Consider the following 24,926-nt stretch of genomic DNA (forward strand, 5'->3'; position numbering starts at 1 on the left):
GCAGGTGGCTGAACAAGAAGGGCAGCTGTGGCAGGTAGCCTCCTCCTCACTGCCTACCGAATGTGTGCTGCTTAAGCAGGTTTGAAGTGGGAGGCTGTGGGGTGGAGTCGGGACTCAAGGCTGACTAGGAGGGTGAGCAGGACATGCCTTGCCTACTCCAGCCACCAGGTGGTGAAAGCACATGGGTCTGCTGCTTGTTTTGCCGTCAAAGTCCCTCCGGGGTTGTGGCTCACACCCAGGCCCTGGACCATGCCTATGTATGCACCTGGGCTTACTGACCTGCCTAGGTTTGTGTCAGACCCTGCACAACAGACACCAGTGCAGGAGGAAGCTGGAAAATACACCCGAGGTTTTCTTGCCTTATGAAAAATTTCTGCAGAGCCAAATACTCAGTGTCTGTCTTCACACCCCTCCCACTATATCAATTCTTAGAATCCCAGAGCCTACAGCAGTTGTTGCAAGCTGCCCAGGGAGAGGCAAATATCTAGGCAGCTGTCATTGTGAAATGAATGTGTGAAATGAACCTTAAGATTGGCCAGAGAAGTGGAAAAGAGGGGGAGGCCTCTAGCTCTGGGGATAGGACACTTACCAGCATATAGGCATGGGCAAGAGTCCCACTTCCATTTACCCAGGTACCTGCTGCCTTCCTTAAGTCATGACCTGGCCTTCAAGAAGGAAGCTTCCGGGCGGCGCCTGTGGCTCAGTCAGTAGGGCACCGGCCCCATATACCGAGGGTGGTGGGTTCAAACCCGGCCCCGGCCAAACTGCAACCAAAAATAGTCGGGCGTTGTGGCGGGCACCTGTAGTCCCAGCTACTCGGGAGGCTGAGGCAAGAGAATCGCTTAAGCCCAGGAGTTGGAGGTTGCTGTGAGCTGTGTGAGGCCACGGCACTCTACCGAGGGCCATAAAGTGAGACTCTGTCTCTACAAAAAAAAAGAAGGAAGCTTCCTCAAAACTCACAAGGAATTGAGCTGGTTCTGGTTACAAGAGTCAAAAGCTGCAACAAAATATCTTAAGCTGAATCTGTTAAATGGGTCTATAATACTTTGTATTATACAAACACTCACCATCTTGCAAATATTTTCTAAATAATAAATGAATGAAGTGTTCTGCTACCTACATGTCACAACACCAGGGGACTGGGAAGGTTTATAAATCCTGGTGCCAGCCTTTGAGTCTAATAGGGGAGATAAGAGAACACAGATAATTCTAATGATGTAAGGTGGAATATGACAAGGTATTCCAGCATCTTCTGGATGAGGCAACAAGGAAAGCTAAAATACCACCAAAGGGTTTCCTCATCCTACAAGTATAGCAGACAAAAAGCTGGTAAGTTCCTGGGAGACTCTATTCTCTTGCCAGAAAAGGACATTCAAGTTTATGATATAAATAATAATTTACTTAGATCCCGGCTTAGCAGCCTCACCAGTTAACTAAGGCATACTTTAACTTTGATCTGGACCCTCTAATAATATGTGAATCCTGGGAAAGGCAGCCTGTTCTCATCTAATGCCAACAAGAGGGGCAGACACAGCCCGATGAGCTGGAATCTCAAGGCCCTAGGGACTAGTCAGGCCCCTGCCTGGAGGCCCCATCCTGGCTCCCTCACTGGAATTACACAGAGATTTACTCCAAATTAGAAATTGGAGCAGGATCTACTTTCAGATACACAGAGAATATAAAAATACAGTCGCTTTATTTTAGAAAAATGACTGATGGAGGAAGCTTATCACAAACTGGCCTGTTAGGGGGTCACAGAATTCACAGGAAAACAAGTCTGGAGACCAAATGCCTGTTTCAGACTCTTCAAACAGGCTTGAGTCCAGAAGAGGATGATTCTGGAAGAGGGCTCAGGAGGTTAACCTCAGAGGCCATTCACATGTAAAAGCCCAGTGAACCAATGCCTGGGAAGATCAAACTCTCTGGGGCTGGCCATAAAAGTAGGGGTGGATAAGGACAAGCCACTTGCCTGTATTTTTTCATTTTCTGTTAGCTAATTTCATTGCTGGAAGGTGACCTCTTTTTCCCTAATCTTCTTTCAACTCAGAGAGTTTAAGTCTTCTCCAGCTCAACCCTAATTCATCCCAACTCCCAGGGTCTCTACTCCTGGGGACCAGCTCCGGCAGCATCTCTTCCTCCTGTCCCTAGGCCAGAATCTACTGGAGTCAGTGCCTGGTGGGTAGAGGCAAGTCTAGGCAGTGACTGTAGTGGTTTGCTACTGAGTTCTTGCTTGCTGTCCTCATCTCTTTACCTAAAGAGACAGAAGGAGGAACTGCTTTAAATAGCCCTCCTTCCTCAAGCCCATTTGTCACCCACCTGGAACTCTTCAGAGTAGTAAAAAATGGGACCCACTCCCCTGCTCCAGGTTCCCTTCTTCACTCCCATCTTTCCACATAGAATTCAGGGCTGATGTGCAGAACAGCCAGTCTTACCTGGTAGGTCCTGGGACTGCAATTTTCCTGGGGGGTTGTAGACTGCTGCGAGTGGCACCCATGACAGGAAGATTTGGTCGCTGGGAAATAGGAACTTAATGAGGGTTAACAAAAGAAATGAGTTAGTAGAAAGTTCAACTCACCTTCTCAAGAAGTACTTGACCACCCAAGGGACTATAACAAATCAGTCAACATACTGAGGTGGTTAACATAAGGAACTAGGTTCACTGTATTGATATGTACATGTGGTGCACATCAGGGCTATGAAAATTAGGTCAACTTAAGGAGGTGGTCAAGTATGGAGGTTCTGCTGTATTGGATGAAGGCAGAGTGAGTTTGGAATTAGGGCCCTCCCCCAACCATGAGGTATTTGAAAATTGAGGCACAGACTCTCTCCTTAACTCCGTCTCTCATCAGAACTATAATGAAGTTGGCAAAAGTGGTCATTGTTGACAGCTCTGGGGGAACTGAGGTCAGGTTAAGACAAAGGCAGGTATTCTTTCTCCTGTCTTCTTACCCTTTAATGCACTTTTCCTCACCTCTGTGCCCTGCAGCACTTGGTCTTGGAAGCCCTTTCCGAGTTGACAGAGAGTCTGTAGGTAGGGCACCTTTGCTGGGTGGTACACTCTGGCTGGTAAGTGGCATTCGGCCAACAGGCCTGGGGATGGCTGAGGCAACAGGTAGTTGACGGGAAGATTTAGTAGCTGCTCCCTTTGGCCGAGGCAGACGTTGAGAACTGCTGGTAGAAGGCTGTGGGGCCAGGACTGGTCTGACAAGGGTAGGTGGGCCTGGTGGAAAGGAGTGGAGGAATTTCAGGGTCAGTCCCACACTCTCCCTACTCCCACTCCCTCTGCAGCTTGGCTTTCCAGGTCTTCTCACTTGCTGTTGCTCTCCCACTGGGTCCAGGTTTCCCCTGGATTGGAGGAGTTGATCGGATTGGAGGACTTGATCGGATTGGAGGACTTGATCGGGCAAGAGGAGAAGATGCTGGGCTCTTGGTTGCAGGGAATACACTGGCAGCGGGTGACTCCTGAAACATAAGGAGAGAGAAACATAGGACTAGAGTGGAGAAAGTGTCTGTTCCATGGCTTGAGGGGTTAAAGAATAGAGGTGGAAAGTTGTCTAGATTCCAGTAAGGAAGGGCAGAAGTTAGCTGCCAACATCATCATCATCATCGCATCACTATCACCAATACCATGTATTAAGAGCTTATTATACATATTATAGAACTTGTGCATAGGAACCATGGTAAGTGCCTTGCTTATGGTTCTCACTGAATTCTAACAATTCTAGAGTTAGAATTACTACCTCACTTTATCAATGTGGAAACTAGTCTCTGCCTATCTCATGTCATGCACTGTGTCTGAATGCACACATTCAACTCAACCCTTTAAACTCACCCTCTTCATACTGGAGGGCCTTTTCCCAGATGTTATCCGAAGAGCTCGGACAGACCCCTTCCTATCACTGCTCCGAAGTCGAGGTGTCCTGTTGCTTGGGGAGGGGTTGCTCCGAGTCAAAGAGTTCACAGTGGGCAGCAGGTCTCGGACAGGGCTGTCCTTCAGTACAAAGGTCTCCCGCCGAGGGCTGGGCTTGACCTGGCGTCGTGGTGCTGGGCCCTCACCTGCACTCTCTCGCTCCTGCAGGGCACACTGCTCCAGCTGAGTGGCCAGCCGGTTTGCCTCATCAAGGATCTCTTCCAGCTTCTCTGGGCTGAGGGGGCCTAGGCTGAGCCTCATACCCTGGGGGGCAGGGGGTACTGCATTTGGGTCACTTCTGTGGGAGAGGCCTCGTCGGGGTGGTTTCTCTGGAGTCACCAACATTGCTATGTCTTCCTCCTCACGACTAAGACAGAAAACAAACCAGACACCATTCCCATACAGAAGAGAACAGGAAGCTATGCAGGGGAGACTGGCAACCCCCCCACAACAGAGCCAGGGAAGTGATGCCCATGCTGGCTGTGAGATCTGGCCTCCAAGAGATGAGATACCTGGTTCCAGGAAGCCTGATAGCCCTTTAGTAGTTACTGATATCACAAATGATGCCAGGATGGAGATGCAGGAAATTCACTTACCCTTCTTTTTAATACCCAGAAATCTAACTCCAGCTTCTCCCTTCTCTACCTTAACAGGAGTGTCACAGAGGTCAGAGACAACCAGATACGGAGCACATGAGTGCATCGAACCTTGCTATATGACCAACCCGGGCCCCAGAGGCCAATAATTCAACAGTAAGGGGTTAGAGACAAAGAAGTGTTGTTGGAGGAAATTAAGTGGGATAAAAAGGCCAGTACCTGTCAGATGGTGACACCCCTCCAAAGTCCAAGGTCTCATCCACAATAAACTTTACATCTGAAGGGGAAGAATGAAGTCAATCACGGGCCCCTGATGAGGCTCTCAAGGGCTGGGCCTCATTCTTCCCTCCAGAAGAAAATTTCCTTACCTTTCTCCAACTCCTCCATGTCCAGCCAAAAGGAACAAGACTCAGCTTAAACCTGAGCTGGAGAGAAAACGCATCTTTCTTCAGCTACTTATCCTGTCCAAGGGCCCCAGCGCTGGGGTCATGATGAAGGCAAAACAAGCGCTACCTGCCCCAGTAACTAGCCCGGTTATCTCCGGGAAAGGTGCAGAGACCTCCCCTCCCCCACTGCGCTCCCGCCCCCCTGCGTCCTGGACTGTCCTCAGTGGGGGAGGTCTGCACGCTCCACCTTCCTCCCCGCCACTACCCCCAGGGTTCCTCCCCGCCCCGAACCATATTTCTACTCCCCGGGCAACACACTCACCCCACGCCAATAGCCCACCTTCAGTCCCCACTTCCCGAGCCGCCCTTCCTTCCACAGAGGAGGTTTTCCTCTCACAACCTAGTCCCGGGCACCAGCCTTCAGGGGGCGGGGTTCCTTTCGAATCTCTCAGGCCCCACCCAGCTCGGCTCCATAAGCACAGTGATTGGCGGACTCTCAGGGGGCGGGGCTGCAAGGGCAACCAGCCGGAAGTCTGCCGGTGGGGCCAGGAGCGGGAGGATGAATGGTTCCCGGAAAGGTTCGATCCCAGACTGCCCAAGCCTGACTGTGGTGGAGGCCGCGCGCACATGCGCGCGTGCCCGCGATACCCTCTTTCTGCTCCCCCGCGGGGGTCCGAGCGGCTCGGGGCCGGGAGGGCCAGGGCCTCGTGGCGGCGCGCGAGGAACCGCCCAGTGAGTGTGGGGTTGCGGCCGTGCTGCCCGACACGGCAGTCACCCTAAAGCCATCATCCTGCTGCAAGAAATTCGTTTCCCTGGGCGCGCTCCGTATGCAAGCGCCACCTTGGCCGTGTTTCCTCAGTAGTGATTTTTTTTTTTTTTTTTACAGGCAGAGTCTCACTGTGTCGCCCTTGGTAGAGTGCTGTAGCATCCCAGCTCACAGCAACCTCCAGCACTTGGGCTTAGGCGATTCTCTTGCCTCAGCCTCCCGAGTAGCTGAGACTACAGGCGCCCGCCACAAAGCCCGACTGTTTTTTGTTTGCAGTTTGGCTGGGGCTGGGTTCGAACCCGCCACCCTCGGTATATGGGGCCGGCGCCCTACCCACTGAGCACAGGTACTGCCCGTGATTTTTTACTTTTTCCCAAGAGAGTACCTCCTAGACATTTATATTGTTGATAAATTGAACAGTGATGTACATCCTCCATCCCCTTTTCAAGCAAGAACTTTCAGAACCCGAGGCAGCCAAAGCGTAAAGAAAATGAACGGCAAGAAAACCCAGGAAAACTTGAGTTCAAATTCAACCGTGACTCCTCCCTGTGGGAGAGGGCAGTTTGGAGTAAATTTGCCCTCTTTGGATCTGTTCGCTTATCTGTGAAACGAGGCTCATCGTCCTCACAATTCTAGGCTTAGGAGGATAATTAGGTTTTGTTTTGTTTTGTTTTTTGGCCGGGGGTGGGTTTGAACCCGCCACCTCTGGCATATGGGACGGCGCCCTACTCCTTGAGCCACAGGCACCGCCCAGGAGGATAATTAGGAACAAGTTTTGTACCGGGTATCCTCGTTTGTACCGTGTGCCCTCGGGGGCTTTACAAGGGGCATTTTAGTTTGGCTACCTCGGAACTAAAAGTAGTGTTTGTAAAATGTGCAAGCCTACCTCACAGGCAGGTGCTCTGATTCCACCTGGTGCCTGTGTTGTGGGCGGGGCCACCTGATAACTGAGCTCCTTAGAACGGTTATAAAAATTTCAAGTGAAAAGGCTCAGGGGCCTTCCTTTAAACTTCAGTCCCCAGAGTTCATGCCCATTATTTTGGCCATTTATAGGCTGTTTACTTCCTAGTTTGGGCTGTGAGGTCGAGGTGGTCAGGTCTGCATGCGTGAGATGTTACTGTAATAAATGCCAGGGAAGCAAAGGAGCCTTGGAATTCAGAAGAGTGATAAGGGAAAGGGTGGGAAGGCCCATAACTTACAAGTTTGTGTGAGGAAGGGCATAGAGAAGAGGACTGTCTCTCTTTGCTGAAGATGGAATTTTAACTTCTTGCAGGATCTAGGGAGGGTGGAAAAACCAGAGCCAATAGCTTCTATCTCTCCCTCTCTGGGAAAGTGGTAGGGGGGCGGCGCCTGTGGCTCAAAGGAGTAGGGCGCTAGCTCCTTATGCTGGAGGTGGTGGGTTCAAACCCAGCCCCAGCCAGAAACTGCAAAAAAAGAAGAAAGTGGTAGGGAAGGAAGATCAGAAGGGAGGAAGCTGTTTATTAACTGCACACCTTCCTCTAGGAGCTTGAGCAGGGAAACTCTGCATTTCTTCACCTATCCTTAGGTGAGTGGGGGAGGAAGTTTTAGCAAGTTGGAAGATAGTGTCTCTTAAGGAAACTCATTTCCAATTTTCTAACACCAAATTATGATTTTGAACGTTGTTGCAGTACCAGAAAGACAAAAAAAAAAAAAGCAACGGAACTACTTTCACCTCTGTCAGAATGACAGTAAACACTAGATGTCAGGCATAAAAATTTTTCACCCAGCATAAAGCCACTAATCTGGGAAATATTTGATATTTGTTTTCCTCATTTCAACTGCAAAATCATGTGTATGAATAGCTATTTAAGATTTTGGTTATCTCTTGTGAAACTGGTCAAGAAAGGATTTCTAATAAATAGTTAATAAATGGGGCTGTCTTCAGTGGCTTGTGGCTTTAATCCTAACCCTCAGAGAGGCCCAGGTGGGAGAATCCCTTAAGCTCAGGAGTTTGAGAGCAGCTGAGCAAAAGGCAGACCCAGTCTCTACTAAAAACAGAAAATTAGCTGGTGATCATTGTGGCAGTTGCCTGTAGTCCCAGCTACTTGGGAGGCTAAGGCAGGAGGATTGTTTCAATCTAGGAATCTGAGGTTTCTGTGAGCTGGGCTGACACCACGGCACTCTAGCCTGGGCAACAGAGTAAGGCTCTGTCTGGGGGCAGAGTGGCAGGGAAAATAAATGAATTAGTGAAGAAATTACATCGCCTCCTAGGCACATAGTAGGCTGGAGCTCAGAATTACTCCATAAATGTCAAATGCCTAAATGAGAAAATTAAGGAATTCAGTTCAGTTCTCCTTAAATGCAGAAGTAACTGACTAGAGGTCTTGATTTAATATCTTGTGAAGATATTACTCCTTCACCATGATGGTTGTCAATATACAAACTTTAAAGGATGAGTAATTCAGCAAATAGCAGAGGTATGGGACTGTGGGCTAAGGTCTGAGGTTTGCTTGGTCCTTAGGGCATCATAACTGAGTGTGTCACCCCTTCCCAACCTAGGTCCTGCTTGGTACTGGACTGTGGTTCCTCTCCTCACATTCTCAAGCAGCGGTTCCATAAGTGGTTTAGGCCCTGCAAATGATTTGCCTGAGTATTTTCTTGATTTCCAAAATGATAGTATATAACTAATAATATTTTAGGTGCATAGAAAGAAGTTAGTAATAATTTATGGCATACAGTGGATGCCTTGTGAAACAGAAGGTTAATTCTTATGGAGCTTCATCTGAGGAAGACTGGAAAAAATACTTTGCCTCCACTGAAAATAGACCTTTGGTCTGAAGAGAAAAGCCCTTCACACTCCTCTTAGCCAAATTACATCCCTTTCCTCCTTAAAACCTTGCCTAATATTTATTGCCGCTTGGCAATATTTTCTTTCTTAAACTCAATATTCAAACTCAGACCCACTGTGGTGCTGGTCACTGGGTGAAAGGCAAGAGGAAATAAGAAACGTTTGACATCAAACAAACCTATTCAAATCCTAGCTCTTCTGCTTACCAGCTGCATGAGTTGGGACAACTCATGAGCTTCAACTTCATTTGTAAAATGAAGATTAAAAGAGATAAAGCACTTAGTTCCTGATGCATAGAAAGTTGTTTCAGTTATCTATTATTATACAACAAACCACTTCAAAATGTAGCGGCTTGAAAAAATAGCAACCATTTATTTGCTCACAATTTTACAATTTGGGCAGGGCTCTGCAGGGCTCTGTAAAGCAATGATTTGGCTTGACTAGGGCTGAAGGGTCTAAGGTTGCCACAGGTATCTAGGCCTTGGTGTTGGCTATCAGCTGTTTATCCTCCATGTGGCCCCTCATAATTCAGTAATCTAGCCTGAGGGTCTTTACATGGGGCAAAGCAGAACCTACTAGACTTCTTGTTTTTTTTTGTTTTTGTTTTTTTGAGACAGAGCCTCAAGCTGTCACCCTGGGTAGAGTGTTGTGGCATCATAGCTCACAGCAACCTCCAACTCCTGGGCTTAAGTGAGTCTCCTGCCTCTGCCTCCCAAGTAGCTGGGACTACAGGCGCCCGCCACAACGCCCGGCTATTTTTTGGTTGCAGCCATCATTGTTGTTTGGCGGGCCCTGGGCTGGATTCAAACCTGCCAGCTCAGGTGTATGTGGCTGGCGCCTTAGCAGCTTGAGCCACAGGCACTCAGCCAGAACCTACTAGACTTCTTAAGGCCTAGACCCAGACCTGGCGCCAGCTTCACCTTCACTACATTCTTTTGGTCAAAGCAAGTCACATGATTCAAGAGAAGAGGAAATAGATTCCAACTCTTGATGGGAGAACACCATGCCTCAGTGGCTCACACTTGCAATCCTAGCACTCTGGGAGGCCAAGGTAGGTACACTGCCAGAACTCAGGAGTTTGAGGCCAGCCTGAGCCAAGAGCAAGACCCTGTCTCTACTAAACATAGAAAAACTAGCCAGGTGTGTGGCAGGTGTCTGTAGTCCTAGCTACTCGGGAATTTGAGGCAAGTGGATTGGTCAAACCCAAGAGTTTGAGGTTGCTGTGAGCTATGATGCCATGGTACTTTACCCAGAGTGACAGAGAAAGACTGTCTCAAAAACATAACAAAAGAACACCATACCCACGTAAGATGGGAGAAATTATTGCGACATCTTTTGCAGATTCCATCACAGAATGTCTTCAATATCTTGTTATCAAAATAAAAACAAATATAAACAAGGGAACCTCACCTTTATTCTTTCCCTAGGGCTTAATGAGACTCTGCTCCCATTTCTTCAGTGCCATCCCAGTCCTTAGGTCTCAGGGCTCTGTCATCAGTTAGCTAGATGCATACTCGTGTCCTGTGGTTTACCTCTTTGTGATGGATGTGCATCCTCTTAGTCCAGCTTATGCTGGAAAGCCCAAATAGCAGTGATTTTCAGGGCACACCCAAGGTCCTTCCATGACACAGTGTGTCATTAATTAAATTATTTTCAAACAAAGTTCAAAGCACAGTAAGTATATTCTATTTTTTACTCTTTTTTTTTTGGAGAGAGAGTCTCACTTTCTTGTCCCCAGTAGAGTGCTGTGGCATTATAGCTCACAGCAACCTCAAACTCTTGGGCTCCAGTGATCCTCTTGCCTCATGCTCCCAAGTAGCTGGGACTACAGGTGCCTGCCACATGCCCTGCAATTTTTTTTTTTTTTTTTTAAGAGTCGAGGTCTCACTCTTACTCAGGCTGGTCTCGAACTCCTGAGGTCAAGCAGTCCACTCACCTCAGCCTCCCAGAGTGCTGGGATTACAGGTGTGAGCCACCATGTCCGGCCTTTACTCTTTTTTTTTTTTTTTTTATCAACCTAATTTAAGTGTGCTATGGAAGTTTATAGATTGAAGTGTGCCAGGAGATAAAAAAGGTTGAAAAACACTGCCGTGTTGAATGCAAGTCATTTTCAGCATCTCTTTCTAACACCCGGTACTATATAGAGTTTAATTCAGTTCCAGTACAGATTGTCTTAGGGGAAATGACAGCGTTAGAAGCCTCTGTGAATAAGAATGCAGATATGAGAAAAGATAGAGGAGTCTTAGTTTGTTGAGAGTCTGTACCGTCAGGCTGAAGGATTCCAGCTTTCTAGAATAAATGTTTCATAGAAAGGCTCAGACAGATGGGCACTCATGGACTGAGGATCCACACATTTATTTAGATTAGTCCAAACCAGACATGGTGCTGCAGCTCCTTATGAACACAGTCTTGCCACGGTCTGGCTTCCTGGAAGCACTGAAAAGAGAGAGTATATTGTAGCCATTACAGCAAGAGCACATCTAGGATGCTGAGGCATGGGTCTTGTGCTATGAATGCGCTATTTACCCTGTTTCTTTGCTGGGTGCTGGCTGCAAGAGAGGAAAAAGGGCGGCTAATACTAACACCACATAACATGTTGTGTTATGCTGAGGGACAGAGACAGAACTGTCTCTGCAAACCAACTGACAGGCAGAGCTCTCCTGAGGAGAAGTCTATATTTTTAATGCATCCCGCAGGGTTTTCATTTGCTATGTATCAATGATAGGCTTAAGTAAATGGCTTATGGGATCGAATTCACTGCAGCCAGGAGCTGCAAGTCAGCAAGAACACTGGAAACTACTTCCCTTTAATTCTCTAGCAAGCTGCTTTCCCCACCTTTCCCCCCACTACTCAGCAGTTTATATACATTTCAACTGTAAATGATTAAAAATCTAAAGGAGCTGTCAAATTGTAAATGATGATTGGAGTTGCCCTTTGCCAACAATGTACAGCTTGGGACCACATTCTCAAACGTTAACTTATTATCAACATACAATAATAAAGCTGATTTTTTTTTCTTGGAAGGAATCCATAAACTTCAAAGTAAAAAGTGAAAACTTAAAATATTAATCTGCTTCTTACCATACTTATGGTACTGAAGTAAAAACACTAACTGTCAGGGGCAGCTAACTCAGCTACCATGTGGTGGTGGTGGTGGTGACTCTTGTTAATTCCTCCACTCTTGATTGTTCCTTTGAGATCTGACTAGGTCTCTTTCTCAGAACTCCCTTATGATTAAGTATATGCTATCACTCTTCAGAGGACCATTAGGTTTTATTCCTACCGTCAACTTAAGGAGTACAGACATTTAGAGGACATGATGTCTGTACATCATAGATATGATGTCTGTACCATAGATAAAGTGGTAAATTTATCTATGCTAAATTCCTTCCACAAGGATGATGATATTAGATTTTCTTTTTTTTAAAGCGATCACCAGTGGGTACATGATTGAAAGAATCGGGAATACATCTGTCCCTGACTGGACAACACTATCCATGAACATGAAATAGTCCATTAAGGTTCCATGTCTCTCTCTCCTTACCTTCCTCAGAATGCCGTTCCTCCTCTGAGCTATCCTCAATAAGGAGCTGCAAGAATTCAGACATTTCTCAGTGTTAACATCTCAGAAATCTCTAGGAAATCTTCTTTCAGAGCATTGGGAGGGAATATTCTTTTTTTTTATATTTTTTAAAAATTGTATTTCCTTTTGGGGGGTTCATCCATAAAGGAGGATAGGACATGGAAGGGCCCATCCATTCTGATTAATGCAACAAACATTTAGAGAGTGCTCACTGTGTGAGACACTGAGGGGACAAAGGTGGAGAAGACACTGTCCCTGCCCTCACAGTGCTTTTACTTTAATAGGGAAATAGATCTATAAATAGATCATTATAAAACAATATGCTAGACACAAGGACGGAGATCTGAACAAGGTGACAGGCACGAATAAATGAATAAATACATTAAAGAGGCGGAGAGGATGTGAAATGTTACCTTTAAACAAATCAGCGGGAAAAGTAAAATCAGGCCAACAAACAGCTGCAGCTTTCCTGAGTCAGAAGATTGTACAGCTTAAAGAACAATGACCTGAGTGAGGACCAGATGGCTTGGGCTCTTGCCACCATAGTGCAATTTTTTTATTAACCAACACTGGATATCTTTGGTAAACCAGTTCCCTCCCTATGTTTCAGGTTTCTCCCTTTGCAAAACAGAAATAAAGACTCTTCCTGTGTTGCAGAATTGTGGTGGAGAGGCATGCGATAGTGGGCAGTAAAAACACATTCTGGTGATAGGGTGGTGCCTGTGGCTCAAAGGAGTAGGGCGCCGGCCCCATATGCCGGAGGTGGTGGGTTCAAACCCCTCCCCGGCCAAAAACTGCATTCTGATGATGACAGTGAGAGGGCCTGGAGGGGGAAGTCCTTCCCCACCTAGGCTTGCCATCTCTGGCCCTGGATTTTGCCGCCTGTGGAGATAGGAGATGATTGGCCCCCTAAGGCACCAGTTCTCCTTCTGGCCTTACTTTTCACATCCACTCGACACTCCACAGATGCCTCCCCCAGAGGGTTAACTGCCTTGCAGGTATAGATGCCTCCATCAAAGGGACCAGGCTTGCGGATTTCTAGGGAGCAGATGCCCAGGTAAGTTAGAGCTCTGTACTTGGGGTCCCCTTGGATATCCATCTTGTTCTTCAGCCAGATGATCTTGGGCTGGAAGATAAAAGATGAGGGAACAGCAAGGAGGGGAGGGTCAGAACCAGTTGCTATTTCTGTGTTCAGTCACAGGGGCTCTGCCTGTAAGACTTATAGTTACTGGCTTTGTGATGGCCCCCTATTCCTTATGCTGTGGGAAGGGATTCCCCTTCTAGTACCTTCAACAGTCCTCCAAGTTCCTCCTTTTGGTTGAAAAGAGCACCTGAAACCTTGCTTTCTTCACCAAGTATTGCTGCCTAGCAGGTGATAATTTCTATTCTGCACTGCTCAGGCTCCCTGCACGGGAGCTATGTGCATTGGCCGCCTCTTTTTTATGCACGCATCATGAAGTGTTCATATCTTATTCTCATGTTGACCTGTAGGTTGATCCTGTCTTCACTGGTCAAGAAGTAGTTTTCAGAGCTGGCTATTGATATTCTTCTGAGGTTGATCTCCACAGAGTCTGCTGTAGACTCATAACCCAAAAGGTACTTGGTAAAGGTTGTCAATGGTGTTTTATGTCATGTGTGGAGTATAATGTCTAGATTCTAAATACAGAGCTTTGTTTAGGGTTGTGACCAAAGTCTAAACTCAAGACAGCTTGCATGTGCATGGCCCTGATCAGTGAGGTCAGGAGGGGTAAATAGGACAAACCAGTGCGACCCTCTCTCTCCTACCAATGAACAGCTTGAAGCTCATGCCTAACTGCCAGCTGGTCAGTAAGTGACATCCTTGTATACGAGGAAAAACACTAAAGGGAACATTATCATGAGTCTTGGACTCTAAGGGAAACATTCTCATGAGTCTGGACTCTAAGTACCCTGACTATTCATAAATAGCATGTTGTTGGAAAGTCTGATGGTAGCAGTGGTAACAGATATAATATTAGAGTGCTCTGTGCAGCAGCTTAGGACAGGAGCAGGAAGTGACTCAGATAGCCATCCCCGGACTCCTCGCTTACCCGAGGGGAAGCGCGGACACAGCAGAAGAGCTGGGTATCATAGCCAGTGACTGCAGAGCAATCTGCCAGAGGCTGGGTAAACTTCGGGGCTTCAGAGAAGTCTCGCTGGGAAAACCCCTTGGTCTTGTAAATAGTAGCTACAGGTACCAAGAGAGGCCATGATGCAGAGTCTGAGATCCCCATCCCTCTTCAACTCTTCATCCTTAAGTTTTCCCAGCTCGTGGTCCCTTACCTGCTTTTTGGATGTGGGCAAGCTCAGTGGTGATGGGGGCTGTTTCACTGAGTCCACACTGGTTTTCAGCAAAGACGCGAAAGGCATAGGAGTTGCCGATGATGAGATCAGAGACGATGCAGCTGGTGCGGTGATAACGCTCCAGCACCGTGAACCACAGCTGCAGGGGCCCAAGGATGTGCCGTAAAGATGCCTGTTTTGTGAACTCAGCCCATGTGGAGCTGCCAGAGGCCCATTCCAGAAACCCTATTCCTCCAGCCCTCCTTCCCAGCAGTGTCTCACCCCAGACTTTGTGTCAGCCTTCTGCACAGTGTATCCCAAGAGGGCTGTATTGCCTGTATCTTGTGGAGGTGTCCATTCCAGCGTAGCACTGAAGCCCCAAACATCCACCAACTTAATGCTCTGAGGAGGCCCTGGTCTCTCTGAAAGGGCAAACCAGGGCAGTGGGTACAGTATGACTGCATTGAAATCACTTCAGGAGTGCCCTGGGCCCTTTTTCTTCTCAGCTACCTCTCCCCTGCCCACCCTGTGTTCCAGACTCAATGTGGGGGGCCTCACCCCAGTTTCCCCAGCTCTCTGAGATGGTTCCTTTTCAGCCTAGAGAGAGAGCTCCTGAGGACCACCCATCTCCCACTGCCACCCACATACCGATCACTAGGATGTCAACAGTAGTAGTGGCCTCCAGCCCGCCCAGCTGTACTCGGAGTTGGTAACGACCTGAGTCTGCACGTTGGGCTTCTCGGATGAAGAGGATGGAGTCTCGCTCCCCATTCCGCACGCTCACTCGACTGGTGTCCAAGGCACATCCATCATGTGTCCAGATGGCCTGAGGTTTGGGCTTGCCCTGAGGAATGGGGACAAGGCTTGAGCAGTCCCAAGAGGCTTCTCAACCCTCCCTTCCACGGGAGGGATCAGACCCACCCCAGGGTAACAAAGGTGACTTGACTTGCAGCTGCACATTCCCTTAAGTTAGAACTTGATGGGCTCTCCCAGGGAACTCCTTTCTTTCAGCCATGGCCTAAGGATCTGGGAAAAGGGGATGGCTTTCAGTCTCCCAACCTTGGAGAGTTTAGGTCATGGACACCAGGGCAGCTAAGACCAACTGAATAGCCACCCAAACCATCAAGAGCCTTCAAGCTGAGAGCTCCCCAAACTCCCAGATCTCTACAGACTGAAGATCAAGGATTAGTCTCACTGCATCTCATGGGACACGCCCCACCCTACCAAACCCATCCTCAGTAGTGCGAGTAGATGGGTCACAAGGACTCAGACTTCTGGTGATGTGGCCCCTTCCATTCAAGGACAGGAAGACTGCCCCTCTGCTAGCAGGACTCTTGGCATCTATTTCCAAATAAAAAGCCTGGCCTGGTCCAGACATGGACCTAGCATAGGGCTGGGAGGATCACCTGGAATGGGATTAGTAGGTTCACTGTGTCCCCAACCTGTCGGATGTAGGTCTGCCTCAGGGCCCGAGGTAGCCAGATCTTGGGGTGCTCTGAGTGATGGAAAGAGAGAGAACAGGTGACAGATAGTCAGAGGAAGTGAAAACTACATCCAGCTGCACCCCGTGGGTGGGCAGCCCAGGCATTGTTCACCAAATTTCACCCTTATCTTAGGAAATGTAAGATGGCTCCTATCATCATCTTACTGGGATTCAGGGATGAGCAACTTGCTGAACAACACCCTAGAGCAGTGATTTTCAACCAGTATGCTATGAAAAATTTTAAAGATCATTAATTAAAATTATTTTCAAAGGAAGTTCAAAGCACAGTAAGTATATTCTTTTTTTTACTTTTTTTTTGATCAACATAATTTAAGTGTGCAACAGAAGTTTAACTATAGGTTCAAGTGTGCTGTGAGATAAAGAAATTTGGAAAACACTGTCCTAGAGAGTGTTAGTTGGAAGAAAGAACACTAAAGTACGAGCCTAATGCTTCTTTAGTTTGTAACTCTCAAGTACTGACTTTTCATCAGGTGAGATTTTGTGCACAGATCTTGTCTTTCCACCCCACCCCTTTTCTACATTTCTCCTTAATGATTTTTTTTTTTGAGACACAGTCCCACTCTGTCATCCTGAGTAGTGCTATGGTATCATATCTCACAGCAACTTCAAACTCCTGGGCTCAAGCGATCTTCTTGCCTCAGCCTCTCCAGTAGCTGGGACTACAGGTGCTGCCACAACGCCAAGCTAGTTTTTCTATTTTTGGCAGACATGGGGGTCTCACTCTTGGCTTAGGCTGACCTCAAACTCTTGAGCTCAAGCAATCCACCCTCCTCAGCTTCCCGGAATGCTGAAGCCATGAAGCCACTGGGCCAGGCCATATGTATATATATTTAAAAATATATATACATATGGCCTGGCCCAGTGGGGAGTCTCATTCTGTTGCCCTAGGTAGAGTGCTGTGTCACCATAGCTCATAGCAACCTCAAACTCTTGGGCTTGAGCAATAGTCTTGCCTCAGCCTCCCAAGTAGCTGGGACTACAGGAGTAAGCCACCATGCCTGGCAAGTTTTTCTATTTTTTTTTTTTTTTTTTCATTTTTAGTAGAGATGGGGTCTCACTCTTGCTCAGGCTGGTCTCGAAGTCGTGAGCTCAAGCAATTCACCATTTCGGCCTTCCAGAGTGCTAGGATTACAGGTGTGAGCTACTGCTCCTGGCCAAGGCCACTTTCTTTTTTTTTTTTTTACTAATGAAAGGATCACACTTTCTTTTTTTTTTTTTTTTTTTTGATTTTGGCCAGGGCTAGGTTTGAACCCGCCACCTCTGGCATATGGGACCGGCGCCCTACTCCTTGAGCCACAGGCACCGCCCGAAAGGATCACACTTTCAGTGTTAATCCTGACCTCCAGTTTGGAGGAGACTCAGGAGAATACTTTCCCTGCTACAGGCAGAGTCAGCACCCTGACTCCCCAGCCTGCCTCCAGGCAGCACCAACGGAGGGAGCAGCCCTCTGAGCCCCGGCTGCCCCACTCTGGTGCCGACTTGGTGTTCTTCCAGTTTGTGGAGGATCACTTTGTACAAACAGAATCTGGGAAAGATTAGGTCCACCACTCACTTCCCCTTGATCCCCCAGGCATGTCCCAGTGGAGAGTGGAGATTAGATACGTTTATTGGCTTCCAGGATGAAGACAGGAGATGCTCAGGAAAATGCTGAGTGTAAGTTTTGGGAATGACCCAGTGTGTGTTTCTCCTCTCGGGACGCCTCGGCAGTCTTGCTGCCAAAGTGCAAACATCCCACCTGGGTTCCCTTGGTGGCCTGCCTGAGACTGACACCATTTTCTGGCATTCTCATGATGAGGGGACTTGAATGATTGTGTGCCTGTCCTCCCTCCCCTGCTCGGGGATTAACCGCCTCAGCAAGAATACTACAGTGACAGAGGTCCAGCAGCCAAGTAACTGACCCTGCTCTGTTTGGGAGGGGGTGGGGGAATAGAGAACAGAAGAAGTATTTGTGTGATGTGTTCCTCTCCTGTGGCCATCTTGGCAAGCAACCAAGGAGTTGAAAACGGGCGGATATGACTTAAGGGTTATTTGAAAAAGAGGGCTGTAATTGGAAAGGAGGGTCCAAACCGTGTCTTGTCAGACTTGGCTCCTACTATTGGATGGGGAGATAACCTTTCACATTTGCTGGGGGAGGGCTGGAGAGAAGGCAGCTCTGCTGTTCCTTGTGCAGCCTATAGACACAGCATTGTGAAGGGCCTGGGTAAGCACCCAGAACAAGGAGAAGACCAGAAAGAAAGGGCTCAGAGGAAACTCTCAGCTAGCTGAGAAGCTGTGCCTGGCACCCACCTCCATATCTAGGACTATATGTCTGAAGGGCCTGTGCTCTGAGCATGGCCTGTGTCCACTCACCTGCCTGCCAGTGACTACCTAGGACTGGGACCATAGCCAGAACACCTGAACTAAAGAGAAAAATCAACAAAATAGGTCTATATGGAAAATAAACTAAGGTGGGGGAATTCAGGGAGGATGAGATCGAGAGGAGCCCCAGTTGGGGCAGAGGCACAGAGGAGAAAGGCTGCCAGGACCTAGGATGAGGTCTCACTCTCCCTGGAGGGCTCCCTTGCCAGTTCTTTGCTTATCAGTGGGGTTCCCTACCAAGATGATGAAACTTAAGTCTAGGATGGTCGAGACTCTCTAAGGACAGATAGGTAAGGACTCTGCTCTCAGGAGGCTTCCGAGCACCCAGGGGGAGGGTGGAGGATGGGAGTGAGGTAAAGCAGCTGACAAAGCACCTAGGCAGGTTTGATAGCTCCAGATGCCCGGTCAGCAGCAAGTTCTCCAAACACCCAGGCTGCAACCCGACCCTTTGCTAAGATGTTACTATGCAGGCTCATTGCAGGCATCTCTTCTTGCACATCCGCAGTCAAATGAGGTACAAATTGTACTGACCTTGGGGAGGCCTGGCTTCCCCTGAGGCCCAAGGTCTTTCTCCTCCTCAGGTGCCAGGAGGGCTGTGAGCCAAACCCTAGAGCCCAAAAGCAGAGCCTGGGTTTTCTAAGACCCATCTTTGATGGTCTCAGTTTGGTTGTCATATTAGTCTCCCCCCATGCTTGATGGCTTTAGCCTGGGCTCACTGTCACTCTTTCAATACTGCTCAAGTCAAAATTCCTGGTAACCCTTCCAAATGTCCTGGCCTGCCACTCTTCCAATGCCTTTGTGCTCCCTGTTGCAGCCCCTGGTCCTTGGGGTCATTCTCTAGACCAGAACTGCAACCCTTCTGTGATCTGAACTGCAAGTGTCCCACTCTCTTACCACCACTTCCCTGACAGAGATGGGTTAATTGTTCACCAAAATCCAGGTTATCCTTTCTACAATGTGGTTCTCTCTGAAAAGTGGCTGCCCTGTCAGGCACATTTCTTAGAGGTCCTTACTGTATGACCATGAGACTGGTTCTTGCCAATGAGATGTGAGTGGAAATGATGAGAATTACTTCTGGGCCAAGGCTGATTTTTTGTTTTTGTTTTTGTTTTTTTGAGACAGAGTCTCACCATGTCGCCCTGGGTAGAGTGCCTTGGTGTCATAGCTCACAGCAACCTCAAACTCTTGGGACTACAGGCCTGGCTATTTTTTGTTGCAGTTGTCATTGTTGTTTAGCTGGCTTGGGTTGGGTTTGAACCCACCAGCTTGGGTGTATGGGGCCGGTGGCCTACCCACTGAGCTAGGGTTGCTGCCTGGGCCAAGTTTTTTAAGAAGTGCATTTTCTATTTCCCCTTCCGCTAGCTGTGTGCAGATGATCACAGGATGCTAAGGATGCTAAGGAATTACTATATGGAGGAGAATTATATGCTGAATAGGAACATTTGTTTTCCATTCTGATACTAGTGAGACATCTTTTGTTCTTGAGACCTATTTGTTTCATCAACTAGTAGTATCCTACTATAATCTCTATTCTTCTATCTCACTTCCCCTAATGCTCCAATATCAGCAATTCTTTAACACCATCAAGATCTGTGATTCGCTACCCTACCACCCTCTCACTGCCCAGCACCCCTTGCATGCACTTTTTTCCCCACCCAACTTAGATTCCACGGCTAGTCGTTATTATACTCATTCTTTTGCACACTTACTCAAATCCCTTAATCTTCTTTCCTTCATTGTACCTTCCTGGAAATATCCAACCCTGGTCAAATAAACTTTCCACCAGCTCAGTGCCTCCTGCTTCCATACAGAATAACATGACTGGGGAAAAATACAGAAGTATCCCGACTTTAACTAGAGGGCCATTAACAATGACACTACCTGCAAGTAGACCCTGGCAACAAGACTCCCCCAGTTAACTCAATTTCTTGTTCTCTTAGATGACTATTGCACACTTTCCTCTTCTAAAATCCTGATGCCTTTTCCCTCATTCTTAGTCTCAGCTGACGGTCTTGCTAGTGTCTCAGGCCCACATACAGTCTATTCTTAATACAGCATCCAGAAAAAAAGTTTAAAACCTGCACTTGATCATGTCAGTCCTTACCCCAAACCCTGCACTGGCTGCCCATCTGTCTCAGAGCAAACCAAAGTCTTCACAGTGGTTATTTACTCTCTGACCAACTTCCTACCACTGCCTCCCTCCCTGGGCCAGAGCCACAGTGGCCCTGCCTCAGGGCCTTTGCACTTGTTCTCTCTGTATGGAGAATATTCTCCCCAAATATCTGCACACATTGGTCTCTCACTTCTTTTAAGTTGATGCCCACATTTTGCCTTGCTTTTTGTTGTTGTTGTTGTTATTTGTTTTAGACAGAGAGTCTCACTCTTGCCCTGGGAAGAGTACCACGGTGTCATAGCTCACAGCAACCACAAACTCTTGGGCTCGAGAGATCCTCTTGCCTTAGCCTCCCAAGTAGCTGAGACTACAGGTACCTGCCACAATGCCTGGCTAGGTTTTTTTTTTCTTTTCTATTTTTAATAGAGATGGGGTCTCGCTCTTGCTCAGGCTGCTCTGAACTCCTGAGCTCAAGCAAGCCATCCACCTCGGCCTCCCAGAGTGTTGGAATTATAGGAGTGAGCCACCTCGCTGAGCCCACCAATTTTGCCTTGTTATTGAGGTCTTCCATGAATATTCTTTTTTTTTTAAATTGAGTCTCACTCTTGGTAGAGTGCCGTGGCGTCATAGCTCACAGCAACCTCAAACTCTTGGGTTCAAGCAATTCTCTTACCTCAGCCTCCCTAGTAGGACTACAGGCACCTGGCTGTTTTTTGTTTGTTTGTTTAGCAGGTTGAGGGCAGGTTCGAAGCCACCAGCCCAGAGCATGTGGCTGGTGGGGGCCCTCACCACTGAGCTACCGGTACCCAGCCATTCAATGAATATTCTATTGGCAATGGGGAGCTTGCATGCTTCCTACACCACACTTTCTATCCTCCCTGCATTGTTGCTGACATAGCATTTATCACCATCTGACATAGTGTATATTTTACTTGTTTATTTATTCATTGGCTATCTCTCTCCACTAGAATATAGCCTCCATGAGGGCAGTTATTTTTTGCTTATTTTGTTCATTTCTGTAACTCTGGCACCTATTATAGGCACACCAATATTCGCGGGAGGAAGGAAGAGGAAAGGAAGGCAAGAAGGAAGAAAGGTTTCCTCCAGCCATGAGATTTGGCTTCCCATGCCTGAAGACTCAGATCAGTTCAGATTGAAAGAAGATGCACGGCCAGTTGGAGCAATTATGCTGAAATCAGCAGGCGAACACTCTCTTCTGTTTCAGGGTCTCCCCTTCTCCATGACAGGATGCAGCCTGCTTCCCAGCCTCTCACTGTTTTGGAACTCTCTTCTGGCCCCTGGTCCTGTTTTCTGGACACAGTGCCTCAGTACAGTATTGAGGACAGACATAACATTGTTTATACCTATGCCTGCTTATTCAGCCACACAGCAGGCTTGCTCGACGAAAGGCTCACGCCTGTAATCCTAGCACTCTGGGACGATGAGGTGTGTGGATTGCTTGAGCTCAGGAGTTCGAGACCAGCCTGAGCAAAAGCCCATTTCTTTCTTTCTTTCTTTTTTTTGAGACAGGGTCTCACTTTGTCACCCTTGGTAGAGTGCTGTGATGTCACAGCTCACAGCAACCTCAAACTCTTGGGCTTAAGTGATTCTGTTGCCTCATCCTCCTGAGTAGCTGGGACTACAGGTGTCTGCCACAACATCTGGCTATTTTTAGAGACGGGGTCTCACTCTTGCTCAGGCTGGTCTTGAACCTGTGAGCTCAGGCAATCTACCTGCCTCAGCCTCCCAGGTGCTAGGATTATAGGCGTGAGCCACCGTGCCCAGCCCTTGAGACCCCATTTCTAAAAAAATAAACTAGCCAAGCATTGTGGTGGGTGCCTGTAGTCCCAGTTACTGGGGAAGCGGAGGCAAGAGGATTGCTAAAGCCCAAGAGTTTGAGGTTGTGTGAGCTATGACACTATTACACTCTACCCAGGGCAACAAAGTGAAATGCTCTGTCTAAAAAATAAAGAAGTAAGGAAGAGAGAGAGGAGAGGGAGAGAGAGAGGGAGGGAGGAAGGAAGGAAGGGAGGAAGGAAACCTTTGGAGCTCTCTGAGGACCTAAGGGGACATCTAATCCAAACCCATGGAACCCCAAAAGACCTTTGGATGGGCTTCAGGGGCTCTGTGGACTTCCTGAACTTTCTGTGTGTATTTTTCCTGGGGTGAGAATCTATCATTCTCATCAGTTTTCCTAGGGGTCCATATCCACCAAAAGGTTAAGACACTGATTTAGTTTAACTCCTTAACTTACAGATGGAAAAATGGAGGCCCAGAGAGGTGGATTGACTTGCCGAGGGTCAAAGGACAGAGGATTTGAACTCACGTCTTCTTCCAAGCAGCTAACAGATGCACACATACTTTGCATAGTGTCAAGTGAGGGCCTGTTGTTAGTGACTTCTGGGGTATCACTGGGTTGAACAACTGGGTGTTGGTGGCCCTGAGGTGTGCAGCCAATAGAGCTGCTGCACACAAGGACAGATCTTCAGGCTGCCCTTGTGGGACTATGGCCAGGGCCTGTCAGGCTGCAGCTGAGGGGAGAAGTGTGAGATAAGCGCCCTCTTCCAGGGGCTGTGGAGACCTATAGTTAGGGAGTCAGCAGTCCTCGCTTCATTCTCCCTCTCACTGTAACTCATTCCTTGTCATTTCTTTCCAGGGAAGAAACTGGTTTTCTGCTTCAGACACCCCAGGTTAAAATGTTCATAATAACTTCTGCTACCTCTACCTCTTTTTCAATGGGACAAACTCAGCCAGCTCTCTGTCCTTGACATTCAGTTTCTAAAAGCCCAACCTCTTCCATGAAGATGGTAAGAAGCAGAGAGTTTCCCCCGCATGACCCTGTTCAGAGATAGAACCCTTAGCCTTCACTCCTGACTTGGTATTATATATTCACATCTTGGTTTGGCCTCTTCCACAGCACTTTGGGTCATCTCAGCAATCCCTTCAACAACCCTAGTAGGTAGATGTGATTACTCATCATTTTGTAAAGTGAAAATTGAAACTGACTAGTTCACTGACTTATCCAAGGACACAGAGCTGCTAGAGGCAGCATTGGGAATTGAGCCTAGATCTCTGCCTCCAAGTCTATGTTATTTCTCCTCCTACCTCTCCCTACCCTGAGAGTCCACAGTTTTTTCATTTTTTGCCTTTGCATCCTCTGCACTTAAGACTTCAAGGTGCCATAAAGCTGAGACTTCATGCAGGTAACTGTCTTGAACGTTTAATGGAGTCCTGTGGTTGCCCCTGCCTGTGATCACAATTATTGCACACAGGAAGAGCCTGGCTTCTGCCCTCCCCCTCTGATTGGCTGAGCCATGGAAGCAGGACACACACTGTGCTTGGCTCTTGGGGCCCCACAGGTGAGCATGAAAGAGGTATTAGCCCAAGAGGCCTCAGCCAGCAGTTGGAGGTGGGCAGCAGGGAAGCCTGGGCTGGAAGGGGCACCAGTCACCTCCTGGCTCCAGGATGCCTCTTTGCTGAGAGGTCCATAGGGGCCACCATGGAGGGGAAATCAAATGCTTCTCCCAGAAAGGCTCCACTTCCACGGAGCTCCGAGTGGTCAGGACTTCCGATGGGGTAAGCACCTCTGGCACGGCCGAGTGAGAGGCTGAGTGTCACCGTGCAGCTCCACACACAGCCTCCCCATCACTATAGCTTTTGATCCCCTCCTTGTCCTACTGCAGACGGCCAGCGTCTCACCTCTCACTACTTCCTGACTGGCTATTTACTATAGCAGGTCTTCCTAGTCCCTGTGACAGACATTTTTGAAAAGGTAAAAATATAAACAGATCCTTTTCAGTCACTATAAAGTCCCACAAATACCATTCATGGACTTTTCATCTAAAAAGCAAAGACCCAGAAGAGCCACTTGGGCAGCAAGTCAGAATCGACCAAGGGGATGGGAGCTCCAGTGGATGACCCTCCATCCAGAGTACCAAGCCCACAGAGTCGTCTAGCTCTGCAAAACCGAGGTGCAGGCAGGAGTAGGTCTGTCCTCCCCAAGTCCCACCACTGGCCTCCCCACCCTCCCCACCTGCCATAGGTCACCTTCTATGGGAGGCAGGAGCTGGTGACTGGGGCAGCCAGCCTCCTGTCCAGTTGGAGCTTGGGGTCGTTCAGCCTCGGGTGAGCAGGTCTCCTTCACCTTTAGCTTGGATCCCGAGGCCACCTCCGGACCTGTGGCTGCCTCCATGCTGGGCCTACCCAGAGGCTGGGCTCCAGCTGGAGATTTTCACTGCTAGTGGTGAGGGAGGGGCTGAGCACCTGATCTCCAGGCTGGCCTCCCGGGGTCTCAGCCACTGGGTTACATAACTGGGCTGGCCTTTCCCCACTCAGCTACTCTCAGCAGGGCTGAAGTAGGGGCTAGAGGAAGAGAGGGGCATGACAGCCCAGAATAGCCACAGCAAGGAGGGCGGAGGTGGCCCTGTTATCTGGGAGATGACACCCCTCATGGCACTAGGGAGGGAGGGAGAGCTTGAGCATAGACCATCCAGAAAGGGACTCTGGCTTCTGTCAGGTTTGGGTGACATCTCTGCTCCTGACCTCTAGCTCACCCAATAGGGCAATTTGGTCTCAAATATAGCTGATTCACAAGCACACC

At 48.2% G+C, this 24,926-nt stretch overlaps 2 protein-coding genes across 8 annotated transcripts; both read right to left on the minus strand.

The window, feature by feature from the left end:
- Positions 1-1,481: 1,481 nt before the first annotated feature.
- On the minus strand, positions 1,482-5,311 carry PSRC1 (proline and serine rich coiled-coil 1). 3 transcript variants are annotated; one of them, XM_053591268.1, is made up of 8 exons: positions 5,233-5,311; positions 4,875-4,931; positions 4,726-4,783; positions 3,833-4,277; positions 3,312-3,462; positions 2,972-3,220; positions 2,433-2,526; positions 1,482-2,251 (listed from the first exon to the last, which is right to left on the minus strand). In XM_053591268.1, exons 2-8 carry the CDS (start codon positions 4,891-4,893, stop codon positions 2,248-2,250), a joined length of 1,020 nt encoding a protein of 339 aa, XP_053447243.1. In that variant the 5' UTR covers positions 4,894-4,931; positions 5,233-5,311; the 3' UTR covers positions 1,482-2,247. The 3 variants fall into 3 exon arrangements, with proteins under 3 accessions (XP_053447243.1, XP_053447244.1, XP_053447245.1); XM_053591269.1 differs by having other exon boundaries at positions 5,215-5,302; XM_053591270.1 differs by lacking the exon at positions 1,482-2,251 and having other exon boundaries at positions 2,429-2,526; positions 5,233-5,295.
- Positions 5,312-10,804: 5,493 nt separating this feature from the next.
- Positions 10,805-24,568, minus strand: MYBPHL (myosin binding protein H like). Of its 5 annotated transcripts, none has more exons than XR_008380188.1 (9): positions 24,374-24,568; positions 15,758-15,846; positions 15,000-15,195; positions 14,634-14,773; positions 14,352-14,511; positions 14,120-14,256; positions 12,464-13,176; positions 12,012-12,057; positions 10,805-10,894 (listed from the first exon to the last, which is right to left on the minus strand). XR_008380188.1 is itself a non-coding variant. In XM_053591700.1 (9 exons), the coding sequence occupies exons 1-8, from the start codon at positions 24,516-24,518 to the stop codon at positions 12,047-12,049; spliced, it is 1,065 nt and encodes a 354-aa protein (XP_053447675.1). In that variant the 5' UTR covers positions 24,519-24,568; the 3' UTR covers positions 10,805-10,903; positions 12,012-12,046. The 5 variants fall into 5 exon arrangements, 3 of the variants coding, with proteins under 3 accessions (XP_053447675.1, XP_053447673.1, XP_053447674.1); XR_008380187.1 differs by having other exon boundaries at positions 10,805-10,903; XM_053591700.1 differs by having other exon boundaries at positions 10,805-10,903; positions 12,990-13,176.
- Between the last annotated feature and the right edge of the window lie 358 nt (positions 24,569-24,926).

The sequence above is a fragment of the Nycticebus coucang genome, chromosome 5, assembly GCF_027406575.1.
Source record: "Nycticebus coucang isolate mNycCou1 chromosome 5, mNycCou1.pri, whole genome shotgun sequence".
Classification (NCBI taxonomy): Eukaryota; Metazoa; Chordata; class Mammalia; order Primates; family Lorisidae; genus Nycticebus; species Nycticebus coucang.